Here is a 14,911-nt window from a genome sequence, read left to right as displayed (position 1 = left end):
ATCAGGGGTTTTGTTTTGTTGGCGCTTTATTTTGTTGTTTTCTAACATGACTTCAAAAAAGCCAACAGAAGGAATTTGAGAATGAGCAGTTATAATCCCAAAGGTGATAGATATGGAGGGTCTTGGTTTAGTTACATCCCCTTCAGTGCTTATGGTCAGCATCTTGTACAGATCATAGAAATCAACAAATATCAGAATTATAAAACCAAATTACTACCTGGTTAACTACGAGACAGAGATGCACTGAAGAGAACTGTCAGTTCATGTAGGACTACAGACCATTCACAACAAATGCCCTTCGGAAGCAGTCTCCAGGCCTAGGTAGGAACTCCCAGAGGAAAGCAGGGACCAGGGCAGTGTGCCTCAGGTCTACACATGCATCTTCCTTCCATTCCCCTGAATATAAACACTTACCAAAGGTGTGGTTATGAGAACACACAAAAGAAATAGGACCTGTCCTGCAGGAGGAAGGAAGAGGGCACACAGGCTGTTGCTGACCTTTTGCAAGGCAGTTTCTAATTACATCATCACTCACGTGTGTCACTGTTAATATCGTTGAAAAATAACATAAACATTCAACATTTTAAGGATCTTGCACAAAGCAAATGACAATAGGTTTTATTAACATATCTTACAATGTCACTTATTCCTAGTTTTGTAATTTCTGCTTAATTATAAAGGTTGATTTCGCTTCTACAGTAATGTACTGTATTTAAATGATCATTCATACAAGATCACACCAGTACATGTTTTTGAATAATATACACACATCACTCTAACTTGGACCTGTTATTTTAAAAGTGGGTTTATAAATGGGACTTATAAAAGTTGAGGGAAATGGAAGTTCTAATTTAGCAGCATGCATGTATGTATTCAAGTACAACTTTCAACCAAGTGCTTTTTCAAAATTTACTGGTGACTAATTCACCAATATCAAAATAAACACTATCAAATATCCAAATTTTAAAGTTAAGGCTAATATTTTCACTTCACATCCATATGCACAACCATAAACATTCCATTTAAATATGTAGTGATCAAAGTCTGAATACATTATACCATGTATATATAGCATCAGAGTTCCAAACTGTAGAATTATTCAAGTTCATGAATCCTGCAACAGTATTTACTAGAGATGTAATTAGCATTTTGCTCCTCAACCACACTTACAAATGGTCTGATATTCATAATGACGGATGCAAAAAAGGTAACAGGCTGAACTTAAAACACAGTATTGTTTCAAAGAGCAGGTGTTGGGGGAACAGTGATTCACCTGAACAAATCATTCTAGTCTTACAGAAAGTTATCTTAATATTGGAAATGTATATAAAAATAGCAAGCCACTTCCACATATAAAGCGGTCCAGGTAATCTTCTGACGTTCTGAACTCCTCTAAGTGTGTACTCCTGTTCCCCTTATTCTAATGCAATGCCATTTTATGTCAACGTTCATATTCTGTAATGCCATGTCATTCCAAAAGTTGACAACATAGGTCTGATGTTACTCATATTTCTCATTCAATGTTTCTTTCTTTTTTTTTTTTTCCCTGTTTTTTTGAGACAGGGTTTCTCTGTGTAACAGTCCTGGCTATCCTGGAACTTACTTTGTAGACCAGACTAGCCATGAACTCACAGAGATCTGCCTACCTCTGCCTCCCGAGTGCTTGGGATTAAAGATGTGCATCACCACCATTTTACTTTTACAAGTAAAAATGTAATTTTATATAACAAGCCATAGTAATCCAAAGTACCAGGAATTGCATGATAGTACTATATGTGGGAAATAACCATCAACTTATTGAATCACCTGTAAAAATTCTTGGAACCAATCAAACGTGCCTTTCTGTCCTCTTCCTTCCCTCTTACCGAGTCTACTGTAGCTCAGTCATTCCCATTCTGAACTACAAACCCTAACACACAAGCCGACCTTCACAGCGGTTTCTGAAAGCAGAAGCATGACTCATTCACAAAGGTCAGCACCTCTGAGCCTTTCCCCACACAGAAAGAGCAGTGATTATCTGCATGAACATGGTACAGACGAGTACTTCAGTCGGCTGGAAAGTTCCAGAAATTAAAGTTCATCTGCTGGGATGAATGAGCATTTTCATTCTGATCATAGAAATACAAGCTTGGTTGGTAATAAAAGGTGGGCATGCACAGAATCAAAACTCTGCCATGTATACATTCTTAACCTTTTTGATTTTATTGTACAATCTACTTGTCACTAACAACTTTAAGAATTCATTCAATTGAAGGGGCAAATTGATTTTTGAGTGTGTGTGGTGCTTAAGATGAAACTCCGGTTTTGTGAACGTTAGCTGTTGGCCACTGAGCTACCCTCTCAGCCCACAGATGTTTATTTTAAGGACCCCCCCAACCACACATACGCTTTGCCCCCCCCCCACTCAGTGCACTGCACTATCCTGACAGCAGCTACCTATTCTACAGCTAGTTCAATGATTTACCCGGGGAAAGCGTTTATGAAATTCCTGAGAATGAATTAAGTTTTCAGCAAAGCCTTAAACTTTTAACAGATTCCTCACAATAAGAAAAAATCTTAAAGTTCTACTATTAGACCAATTTTTACTATACAATATTTCACATAAATCATGTTTTACATTTTTTCTAATTACATACAGCAAAAATCTCAAATCAATACAAGGGTGACAAAGAAAAAGATGCATTATGTTTAGCAGATGCAAATTAAAACACAGAAAGAGCAGTAAAACTTCAAATAAATCACATCCACTCTATCAGTGAACAGCCGATAAGGGCATTATAGGGAAAATCATTTCTGAATGATTTCTGTGGACAAGTTGTGCTTTTTTTATTAATTGTGCACTTAAAAAAATGACCACTAAAGAATGATTTAACTTATTTGTTGTCCAGATACTTGAGAAAAATTATTATACCATTAATGTGGTTACCAAGCACCTAATTTTGGAAAGGCTTCATAATGTTTTCTTTTTCATCCCTCAGCAAAGACATCAACCCCCCAATTAAAGCTTATTACTGATGAAATCAATGTCAATGAAGATGATAATATATGCGATGCTGAGGCGTGTGTCACAGCCCATTGTAATGTGGACCCCATCGCTTATTGATGTGGTCAAAAGTGTGCGAAACCCACTGCTGCTCGAGCACTCGGTAGCGCTCCTCACAGATGTAGAGAGGTTTGCCTCGCCTGCAACACAAACAAAGGACAAGAGCATTAAAGGTCATACACTTCAACCAGGTCTCCACATGCATTCCTTCTTTAAGACACCTCGGCAAAGATAGCTATGGTTTTATTTTACGATAACTATGATTTTATTTTATGTGGTCTGTATTTTGGATAGGAAAACTATCTCAAAGCTAGAAATAACTTTAAATTAATGATCGTCAGACTTTGTAATACTTTAACAGTTATAATTGCAAAACCAGGTATGGCACACTGGTTTCTATGCTGGAGCTTCAGGAAAACACCTGACACATCCAAGCAGGGCTAACCTAAGGTCCCGGTCCTCTTCTCCATGAGCATCCAAATAGACGGAACCCCAGAGGCAGAAGCGGTGGCCTCGGATGATGATAATCACTGACGCATTGATTAAAAGGAAAATTCCGGTTCCGGCACCACAATTCTGAGAATGCTTTAAAAAAATAAAAGAAAATGTAACAATGTACTTTAAGTCAAGTGGCCTTTAGAGAAAAATCAAGAACATCTTAATTAATAGTTAATAATATAAAACTATTTAATTTTGAAATAAGAGTTCATCTATTTAAACCTATAACCCCAGCCCCAACAACTCGTTAACACATTAGGAAGAATCTCGGTGAGCGCTGTGTAGGAAGCAGCACAAGCTCGCCTAGCTCAGAGGCTAGCACCCTTGGGGCATCAGAGAAGGCTGTTTCCCAGCGCATTGAAAAGTGGGCAAGAGGAAGGGAACTGCAATTGTACTTAGGAAAGGTTTGATGTCTTAAATACAGACAGCCTGGGTTCTACCTCTGAACGGACTACTGAACTCACAGACGGGAGGAAGATGAAACGTGGTTTCACTGGACCCCATCATCCCCCAAGGCTGGCCTTCCCACCCACCACATGCTTACCAGCACACATTCACAGTAACTCTGCTGCTTGCAGCAGAGGCCTTTCAGGCACACAAACGTGCCACACACCAGGCACACAGCCGGGTCTTTGGGAACCTTGGTGCAGACACTGCAGGTTTTTCTGTGGTAGTACTGAAAAATGGTGTTGTAATTCTCAGGCAACTGTAACAGGTGTGGTAATTTCCATCTTGACTCTTGGATAAGCAAAGCCTAAAACATTCAAAAAATATGGTCATCAGTCCCATGTATATAGGATTCTAAAATTAAACATTCAATTTTAAAAAGATTTTATTTTAGGAAGGAAAATCCGCCTTCAAGAATGTGATTTATTTGTTAAAAATCTTTCTTTTCCCATTTTACAAACAATAAAAATGGTCCTTTAGCAATTATTATTCTTTATTTCCATACAGATTTCAATCGTAACAGACATAAGATTTTATAGTAAGTACCCTAAAACATGTTATTTTTTAAGAGAAAAAGTATTAGTATTTCTGAACATGCATGAAAATATATCTATAAACATGCAAAAGCGTTCATTAAAATAGTTAAACATTTTCTGACACCAGGTCTTGACCTGTCACACATAAACGACTCTTAAGCTTTTCTTTATCAGAAGTCAGAATTGTAAGTCATCATTCCTAGTTTAACGCTTTACACGAATTCTCCTCCTAGTACAGGCAACGTTCATATACTTTAGGCTGTAAAGGTCATTTGTATCTGTAAGTGCCAGCCTGTAACTCTTTGAATAAATTTCCTATTTGCGTAAGAAAAACTCCCAGTTAGTTCAAGCTTCCTGCAGGGCAAACTTTATTTATGATTTGCAGTTGTGAAAAGGTACTGGTAATATTTTTTCTAGATGTTACTACGTTCACAGTTCAGTTCCGCTGGGCGGTGGTGGCGCACGCCTTTAATCCCACCACTTGGGAGGCAGAGGCAGGCGGATCTCTGTGAGTTCGAGGCTGGCCTGGGACTACCAAGTGAGTTCCAGGAAAGGCGCAAAGCTACACAGAGAAACCCTGTCTTGAAAAACCAAAAAAAAAAACAAAAACATAGTTCATTTCCATATGTTTATTAGGTGACTAATTTCTATAAGACGCTTATAGAAATTGGGAAATTCAAAGAAAAAAAAGATCTTAATGTATCATTAAGATTCATTAAAGAGCTAGGCAGTGGTGGTGTACGCCTTTAATCCCAGTACTTGGGAGGCAGAGGAAGGTGGATCTCAATGAGTTCCAGGACAGCCAAGGCTACATAGAGAAACCCTATTTCAAAAAGCAAGCAAAGATACATTAAAGGAACAAATGTGATAACAGAAGCTGAGTTGAGCGGCACTTGGGGATTCAGAGCCCATCACACTTGAGGCCCTGGGTTGAATCTTGTCCATAAACACAGCAATGATGAGACGCAGCACTAGAGACGGAGGAGGTTAGGACTATAGAGAGGGACCAGCAGATTCAACAGTGGGATAGTAGGGCTGCCTGAGACAGAAGTGGCCCCAATGGGCCAATTTAAAGGCATTTTAAAGTCTGCACCACACTTAAAAAACTCTTTTGTGTCCAATCTGGGCAAGGCAGCAGATGAGTGGTTATAATAACAATGGAAACACAAGCAAAACCATAAAGGCCCTTGACTACCAAGTGGGGCAGTCTTCCCAGATGTGCAGACAGCACCTCCACGAACAGAAGCAGGAACATGCTCCATGAGAACTAGAAGATGCTGAGCATTCGCATCTAAGAAAGTCATACGCATGGACTCTTGCACTAGTTACTTTCCCACTTTTCTATCAGAAAAACAGTCTAGGGTCTCTTCACATCGAAACAATTTCTGGTGTCTCATCACCTTACTTTATCTAGTGAAGACAACAGAATTGCCCTGTGGAATAATATTTTCATCGTATCACTCCATTCTCAGTAACAGTAATTTCTGTGTGTGTGTGTGTGTGTGTGTGTGTGTGTGTGTGTGTGTGTGTCTGTATGTACAGAAACCATGGCAAAAGCAGCGCCCCCTGCTGCCTGCTTCTCCACTCTCAAGCCACTGCTCAATGTCTTCACAAACCCCTTTTACCAACCAAGCTGGAAGCATAAACCCACATTTAAAAGTTAAAGACATGATCTTTTAGTTTTCAGTTCATACTTTTAAACATGAGACAACAGTTTTACAACTAAAAACATAATTTATTAACTTTAATTTTTTTATCTTCCAACACTACTGTGACAGTTGCTTAAATGATTTAATCAAAATCTACTGGCTTAAGGTAAAAGTAACAACTAATACGCCTTTGTAACTGACATATTTCTGCTTTTTTACTACTTATGAGTCAACTATTTTTTTCAACTTTATCAGTTTAAAACCTGCTGCCACAGACGGCCTGAAATTTGAACGTTCCCATTATTCTCTAACCCGTGAGCACATTGCCACCACGGCAAGCGGTTTACTCTTTCTACATACCTTTCCTTGTTCTGCATGCCTCTCCGTAAATGCCCTTATCTCAGAACACCACTGAGTTATGATGTCAAATGCTGCAACTGGCCAGTCCAGACATGAAGCACTGATGAATGGGTGATCTGTTTGGTAAAAAGTTGGCAGAAGTCCCAGACAGCTGGCAAGAACTGAAAATTCTTCTTCTTCCTTTTAAATATGAAATAGAAAAAAATCTCAAGATATTTTAACTGTCATCCTCACCAAAGACTTTGGAACAGTAGGAAACTGTCTCAACTGAAAATAAGTGAAGGAAGCAGAAATAACAAAAAGGAGATAAGGTTTCTCTTTATATTTTAATCCAAGGATCCTTCAAATATTCTTTCCTTAAAATTTAACTCCTACACATCTTGACATTTGCTTCTTTGATACAGTTCTCACATATCTGATGAATGGTTTACAGAAGTTAGAAACTTTAAAAAAGCTCTTTAGAAAACAAAAGAGCTATCTGGGGTTTCAAAAGCATATACACTGAGCTGGGTACAGGGGGTACACTGTAATCCAACACTCGGAGGCAGAAAGCAGGAAAGTTCACAGTTGAAGAAAGAGAGTTTGAAGGCAGCTTGGACTATAAATAATGAGACTATGCCTCAAAAAACAAGGGCTGGGCTAGAGCTGAGTGGTAGGGTGCTTGCAAGGCTCTGCATATGGTCACAGCCAAAGGAATAGGGCTGTGAGGGGGCTGGTTACCAATGTAGATAAAGAACAACAAAAATCATAGAATTCACAGGAAGAAAAGCTAAATAATTTTCTCAGGCTCTCAATACACATAAAACAAAGTTTGTTTTTTGTTTTTGTTGTTTTTTAATGTGTGTGTGTGTGTGTGTGTGTGTGTGTGTGTGTGTGTGTGTTGTATATGTGGTGTGTTTTTTTTAATCCATAGAATGATCTGTCAGAACTGAAGCTCTGTTCACTAATAAAAGAAGTAGAGAAATGAGAATGAATAACTTATATATTCTTTAGGTTTGCTTGTTTTTCTTCCTTTTTTTGAAACAGGTTCACACTACATCACGTTGGCTACCCTCAACTCTCCAAACCAGACTGACTTCAAAAGTTTTATTTTCTTTCTGAGACAATGTCTCAAGCACCCCAGGCTCATCTCACATTCCCTAAGTAGTTAAGACCTTAAACTTCTGGTCTTCTTGCCTCTAACTCCTAAGTACTGGGATTAAACGCCATGTCCAGTGCCAGGGACTGAACACAGGCTCTGTGCATGCTAGGCAAGAACTCTCCAACTGAGGCACAACACCAGCCTTCTTAAGCTTACTTTTAAAGATGTCTGTTAGTCTTCTAAGCACAAACAGAGATTCTCTAGACCCTCTTTATTTACCGAAGACTGTGTTGGAGGCTAACAAATCCCCTCTCTCTTATATGCTGGATCAATTCCTATTCCCCCCAAAAGCTTATCTTCCCAGAGATGGAACTAATGACACTTCAAAGCACCCAGCTTCACTGGGTAAACAAACCGACCCTTCCATACCTTGCAGATGCCCTATATGACTAGGTCCACCTGTGCTTGGCACAAAGTGAACTTTTATAACTGAGCTAATTTTATGTATGAAGTGTAACATTCCAAACTCTACCACAAAGAAACTAAGCTGAAAAAAATCATACTGATATGCAGGCTGAAACTACAGAGCTTCCATTTTATACAACTACACAAAGAAATGACTTTAAAAATCTGCTTTACTGAAGTATAACTTATATGCCATGAAATACACTCATTCTAGTGGTTTGTGAATTTCATATGCGCCCACCACGGTATAAATCTTGAACAGTTCCAGCACTTCTAACAGTCATTCATGTCCCTATGCAATTCATCCTAGCCCATATTCTTGTCAACCAAGCAACCACTGATATGCTTTCTACCACCATAGCTTTGGCTTTAAATTTTTTCATATAAAGACAGGGACTCACTATGTAGTCCTGGCTGGCCTTGAACTCGCTATGTAGAGCAAGCTGGTCTTGAACTCACAAAGATCTGCATGCCTATGTTTCCCAAGTACTAGGGTTAAAGGTGTGAGCCATTACATCTAGCTCAGGCTGGCCTAGAATGCATGACCCTTGTATGGTGATATTGTGTTCCCCAAAATACTGTGCACCCTAATAAACTTATCTGGGGTCAGAGAACAGAACAGCCACTAGATATAGAGGCCAGAAAATGGTGGCATACACACCTTTAATCCTAGCATTCCAGAGGCAGAGATCTGTCTGGATCTGTGTGAGTTCAAAGCCACACTGGAAACAGCTAGGTGTGGTTAACAGTGAGCCTTTAATCCCAGGAAGTGATGGCAGGAAGCAGAAAGGTATATAAGGCATGAGGACCGGGAACTAGAGCCTGGTTAAGCTTTTTAGGCTTTTGAGCAGCAGTTTGGCTGAGTTCATTTGTATGAGAATGCAGAGGCTTCCAGTCTGAGGAAGCAGGATCAGCTGAGGAATTGGCGAGGTGAGGTGGCTGTGGCTTGTTCTGCTTCTCTGAACTTCCAGCATTCACCCCAATACCTGGCTTCAGGTTTCATTTTATTAATAAGAACTGTTAAGATTCGTGCTACACTCTTGCCTTTACCTTTTGGTATATCCTACCAGTACATGTCATGACAACCAGCTATTCCTTTTATTTGCTCAGTCCACTATATAGACATACTAAATTTCATTCGTGTATTACTAGATGTCTTAACTATTTTTTCACTATCATGGATCAGGTTGTCTTAAGTATGCTTTTAAGTCTTCATGCAACTATATGCCTTCATTTATTTTGGTGGACATCTAAGGAACAGAACAGGTGAGCTGTAAAGCAAGCATATGCCTAATTCTTAAGAGAAACTAAGAAATCTTTTCCAAACTGGATGTACCATTCTACATCCCTACCAGCAGTGAATGACAATCTGGCTAATCCCATTCCTCAGCAGTACTTGACTATCACTTGGGGTGTTAACTTGGTGCCATCACTTGTCTTAGTTTGTGCTTCTTGAAGGAGTAATGCATCGAGCACTTTCCTTTGACTTCTTGGTCATTCATAGATATTCTTTTCACAAAATGTTTAATATTTGTGCTCAATTTTCTATTGATTTTTTAACTTTATTACTGAGTTTCAAGATTTTTGATGTATGCTGGATACAAGTGCTTTGTCATATAGAGTTTTAAAACTTTGAGATCTAGTCTATAACTCCAACAATGGCCATGATATGCTCAGAAGGGCAACACCAGCACCACTGGCACTCTAACTCTATGATAGCTATACATCCTCTGTTGTAATGAAATTACTTCCTAATTTCATTTGTATTTATACTCACTTATCTCTATCTTGAGACTGGGTCTTTCTAGGTAGCCCTGACTGGCCTGGAACTCTTTACGTAGAACAGACTGACCAAGAACTCATAGAGATTTACCTGCCCCCTGCCTCCCGGAAGCTAAGAATAAAGGCATGCAATGCACTGCCACACCTGGCTTAAGTTCATTTTTAGATTAATTATTCCTAAAGCATAGAAATAAAATGAATTTTAGTACACTGGAACTTTGTTCAACTTATTCATTAGCTCTAGTAATTTTTATTTTTTTTATATATATTTTTTCTTTTTTTTTTTTTTTTAAACTTTATTTTATATGCATTGGTGTGAGGGTGTCAAATCCCCTGGAACTAGAATTACAGACAGTTGTGAGCTGCCATGTGGGTGCTGGGAATTGAACCCGGCTCCTCCGGAAGAGCAGCCAGTGCTCTTAACCGCTAGGCTATCTCTCCAGCCCCTAGCTCTAGTAATTTTTAAAGATTACTTCTTGGGCTGGAGATATGGCTCAGCAGTCAAGAGCACTGGCTTCCATTTCTTACTCCTTCATACACCTAATTCAGCCTGTTTCTTTCTCTCTTGGTCTACCTATGCATCTGGTGCTCTAGAATAGGTAGCTAACACAAGTGCCACACCAGTTCTGGAGCTTCTGCCTCAGGCACCTTCCAAGTTAGGAGAGGACGCCCCGCTCATAAAACCAGATGGAAGCAGACGCGCTGAGCAGTGAGCACAGAAACAGCCCGGCTCCTAGCCTGGAAGTGTGCAGGGAGAGCTGCTAAGGGAGATGCGAACTTTCCCTGGGCAATCTTCATGCTTAGAAATGATGCTGTTTATCAAAAAACAAGTTTTCTATAAAGTTGAGATTTTAAAAAAAAAAAAAAGTCAAAAATCTAAAAACAAAGAAAAAAAAAGGAAGGAAAGAAAGAAGTAAAAAAAAAAAAAAAAAAAGGAAATACCTCATGGTTGAATGTTTTAAATAACTCTAAGGAGATGATACTGGTAACAAATACATAGTTTCCCTTGGAGCATTTGATAAAAACCAAACTATCAGACTACTTAACATCATATTCAACTTCTTAGGAGAGAAGGAACAAAAAAGTTACCGATGTCTGATATACTTCAGGCTTCAACGGCCACAAATACAGTGACTTGTAACTTCCTCTTCCTACTCCTTGAGCTGGCAGCCCGGCTCAGGTCAGGACCGAGTCAGTGCCCACGCTCCGGGTTTACTCACCTTCCAGTTTCCTGCCCTCTTCCTCCCTTGCCTGTTCTTTTGACCCACAGCTCTGGGAACTAGGTTAAACGGGCAGTAACCCCGACACCCAGTTTTTAACACAACTGGCTACACAGCATTTATAAAGCCAACATATCATTGCCATAGAGATGCAAATCCTGCCACATCGTCTAACGGCCCCTCTTCTGAACAATGTAACCTTTAAAATATCAGCAGAGCGGACACTGTTCTTATTCAAGTATTAGGCCTAAATTTATACTAAATTGATCTAAAACTGCTCAACCATCCAAAAATTAGTAATGTTTTCAGAAAAAAAAAATAAGTGGATGCTAATAAACACAAAACAGTAATATCAGGGACATCTAGTCTTTGAGCTATACTGACATATCCTCATAGCACAGTTCTGCGCATTAAGTATTAAGTATTCTACTATGCATCAGTGTGATTTAGAAATTAGCCTACTATAACAAGGCCCCCCTACCCTCTACCCCAAATTATACCTGGCAACTTGGTAGATCTTCCCCAAAGAGGTGGTGCTGAAGAAGGCTGCTGATCCTAAGGAAAGGTAAACAGAAGGCCTGGACGTATTTTTCCATGGACTCAGGAGACCAAGCAATAGGACTAACCTAAAGTTAAAAGAGGAAAATGCAAGAATTCATTCTGCAATAGATGCAGCTTTTCAAAAGTTCATTCTTAGTGGCAACAAAATCTAACTTAACACAGACATACCATTGTGCACTCCTGGGCTCCTTCTTCACAATATAACTTCCCTTTAGACAGTTCACTTATAACAAAACTCAGTAGCACTTCATAAGACTTTTCTGCATCACATGTATTCTGGGAAAAAATTAAAATACCAACTTTACATTGGGCACTAAAACAAAAGTTCAGTGGAAATAATCCCCTTTAATGTAGTAAAATTGCAATTGTATTTTTTCTCAAATGTGTGAATTTCATTTCTTCTAAATCCATGTTAACTACTGTATTCACAAATTTGAGTAAGTGGTTAAAATATCCCAATTATTTATGTCTTTAAAAGACAGAATGTAATGTAATATGTGGAAAATATATATATATATATATATTCCAAAAAACTTCCACTCTGAGAGTTCCTCTGAAGAGGAGTTCCCTAAACTATGCAACACTGACTTAGAGAGATCCTCTACAAGCAACAAACACAACAAATCTGAACTATACAGAAAATGTCTGCAATCTGAAGAGTCAAATAAAAGTATATATAAACAGCCTCCTGACAGTGGTACAAATCTTTTCATATGTAATAAAAAAAAGAAGGGCCACAATGTCTATAATATTTTCAACAAACAACAAAAATTATTCAAAGGTCCACATTAAGAAATTCTGCTATAAAGATTCTTTCTCTTGTTTGTTTTGAGAGTACTCCAGGCTGGCCCAGGTTCCTTATGTGAACCAGGCTGGCCCATACTGGCTTGAACTTGTAATCCTGCTGCCTCCAATTTCCCCTTGCTAGGAATACTGGCAGGTGCCTTTAATAAATCATACAGTCCAGCACGTCGTTTAAGAAAGCTGAGGCTCAGACAGTTTTCAATTCTTTGTCCTCAAAGGCAGTCTGACATACTACTTCAGTGTGATGGTCAACTGACCAATATCCCAAAGTAAAGCACAATGCACTTTATGGTATACGATGTTAAATTTTAGTGCACATAATTGTGATTTGGGAGTGAACTAGCAGAAAAGTGAAAGTCACATTCAATATATTTCATGCACTTATAAGTGGATCTAGCTCTTTTGAAACAAGAGATACAATTTAAACTGGCACATTTTTAAAATAACTTCTCTAGGTTTAAGGCTTACTACAACATCAAGATAAAACAGTTAAATTTAAGTTGATGGAGGCCAAATTTGGAGACACAGAAAGCCCAACAGTACAGTGTCCTGGCTAGATTCTTGTCAACTTGACACAAGATAAAGTCATCTGAGAGGAAGGAACCTCAATTGAGAAAATGCCTCCATAAGATCAGGCTGCAGGCAGGCAAGCCTGTAATGCATGTTCTTGATTAGTGATTGATAGGGAGGGTCCAGTCAATTGTGGGTGGAGACAGCCCTGTACTGGTCCTGGGTTCTACTAAGAAAAATAAAAAATAACAAAGCAGGCTGAGCAAAGCCATGCGGAGCAAGCCAGCGAGCAGCACTCTCCACGGCCTCTGCACCAGCACCTGCCTCCAGTTCCCACAGGGTTTGAGCGCCTGCCTTGGCTTCCTTCAGTGGACTGTGACTCAGGACATGTAAACCAAATCAACATTTCTTCTCCAAGTTGCTTTTGGTCATTACATTTTAACATAGCAATAGTAACCCTCTAAGACATGCAATAAAACATTTTCTTTTTTTTTCTTTCTTTTTTGCCCTATAGGTGTTCCATTTCTAAGTAAAACAATTTTTAATTGATTTTGTCTCTCAAACAATCACTCTTGGGCTAGGCTGTAGCTAGCTGAGTGGTAGAGCATTCAGGAGGCCTGAAACCCCCCACACCACAAAAGCAAAACAAAAAAATCCACACACACACAAAAACATGTGAAATATATACTCTCATGAACTTGCACCCCCAACTACTAAGCGAGATGGAACTCAGGGAAGACAACCTTTCTAAGAGCTCCAGTGTGTTTCCAGGCCGACCGATCTTCTTCACTGCCCTTGACTGAAAGTGCTGCCAGCGCCTGGGTGTACAGCAGGGTGAAGAGGACCTTCACAATGCAGGTGAAGTGCTCTGCAACAGGAAGACAACAACACTGTTGGTTTGCAATGCAGATATTTTGAACCCAAGAAAATTTCACGTGTATATACCTTTCCCTGCACGTCTAATTTTTCAGACTTTGTGTGGTTAATAAAATGAAATTATAATGTGCTGTATTTCTTCTATTGTTTTTATTGTTGCTGTGACCAAAATTCCTGACATAAATACCTTAAAGGACGAAAGATCTACTGTAGCCTAAGTCAGGATGACAGGAGAGCACACTGCTGGACTCTCAGCAGCTTTCCCCGGCTTCTCTTTTCCCATTGGCACCCAACCTGTGGGATACTACCACCCACACTCAGGACTGCTTTCTCCTCCCAAGAAACACCTGCACAGACACAGTCAAACTGTACCTCCCTAATCTCCTACAGACAGGCTATCACTATGTCTGCTAGGCAATTTTTAAAATTCAATCAAATTGGCGGCCCAAAACACCCATCACACTTCCCACCATCCAAAACTAAGAAAGTGCCTCTACTATGAAATTACAAAATCCATCTCTACAGGCTGTGTCACTGAGAAGCAGTGTCTTCTAGAAGGTGCTCTCCTCTGGGCCTGGGAGAGCAGAGCTGTGATCCCAGCTACTCGAGAGTTTGAGACAAAAGGATTGCAGGTTCCAGGCCTAGCCTGCCTGTAGAGTGAGCCCAAGGCCAGCCTGAGCAATTAATGACCTTGCCTTAAGAAAAAGAAAAAAGATGGACCTGGGGAAGCAGATCAGTCAGTAAGGTTCTTGGTACACAAACATGAGGTCCTGAGTTACATCCCCTAAACCCATTAAAAGCCACGCACATCTGTACACCAACACTGGGTTGTAGAGGAGGGAGACAAGGGCTCAGTAACCAGCCAGTGTAGCCACATTTAGTGAGACACTCAGCAGCCAATAAAGAGATCTTAACCGGGAAGCCATTCAGACACTAAAGTACAATTTCTTCTCAAAATAAACTTTTTTTTTAATTAAAAAGTAAGCCACCAAGAGAAGTAACACTTACTATAAACAGTATTTTAGCCTTTTGTTATAGAAAAGTCTTATTTCAACAGGGTGGTATGACGCACGCCCTTG

At 39.5% G+C, this 14,911-nt stretch overlaps 1 protein-coding gene across 3 annotated transcripts in view; it reads right to left on the bottom strand.

The window, feature by feature from the left end:
- Nucleotides 1–581: 581 nt before the first annotated feature.
- The window catches only part of Ubr3 (ubiquitin protein ligase E3 component n-recognin 3), a 147,036-nt gene continuing 132,706 nt past the window's right edge, over nt 582–14,911 (bottom strand). For all 3 annotated transcript variants that reach the window (XM_052722507.1, XM_052722508.1, XM_052722509.1), the window contains exons 33-39: nt 13,700–13,824; nt 11,811–11,918; nt 11,582–11,707; nt 6,534–6,713; nt 4,086–4,295; nt 3,489–3,628; nt 582–3,183 (exon numbers count right to left, since the gene is read on the bottom strand). In XM_052722507.1, coding sequence (XP_052578467.1) covers nt 3,066–3,183; nt 3,489–3,628; nt 4,086–4,295; nt 6,534–6,713; nt 11,582–11,707; nt 11,811–11,918; nt 13,700–13,824 — 1,007 coding nt within the window. In that variant the 3' untranslated portion in view covers nt 582–3,065. The remainder of the gene's footprint in view (nt 3,184–3,488; nt 3,629–4,085; nt 4,296–6,533; nt 6,714–11,581; nt 11,708–11,810; nt 11,919–13,699; nt 13,825–14,911) is intronic.

The sequence above is a fragment of the Peromyscus californicus genome, unplaced genomic scaffold (genome assembly GCF_007827085.1).
Source record: "Peromyscus californicus insignis strain IS unplaced genomic scaffold, ASM782708v3 Scaffold_7__1_contigs__length_154581171, whole genome shotgun sequence".
NCBI classification, from domain to species: domain Eukaryota; kingdom Metazoa; phylum Chordata; class Mammalia; order Rodentia; family Cricetidae; genus Peromyscus; species Peromyscus californicus.
The sequence above is the reverse complement of the archived record's forward strand: the minus strand, read 5'-3'. Positions and strand labels throughout refer to the sequence as shown.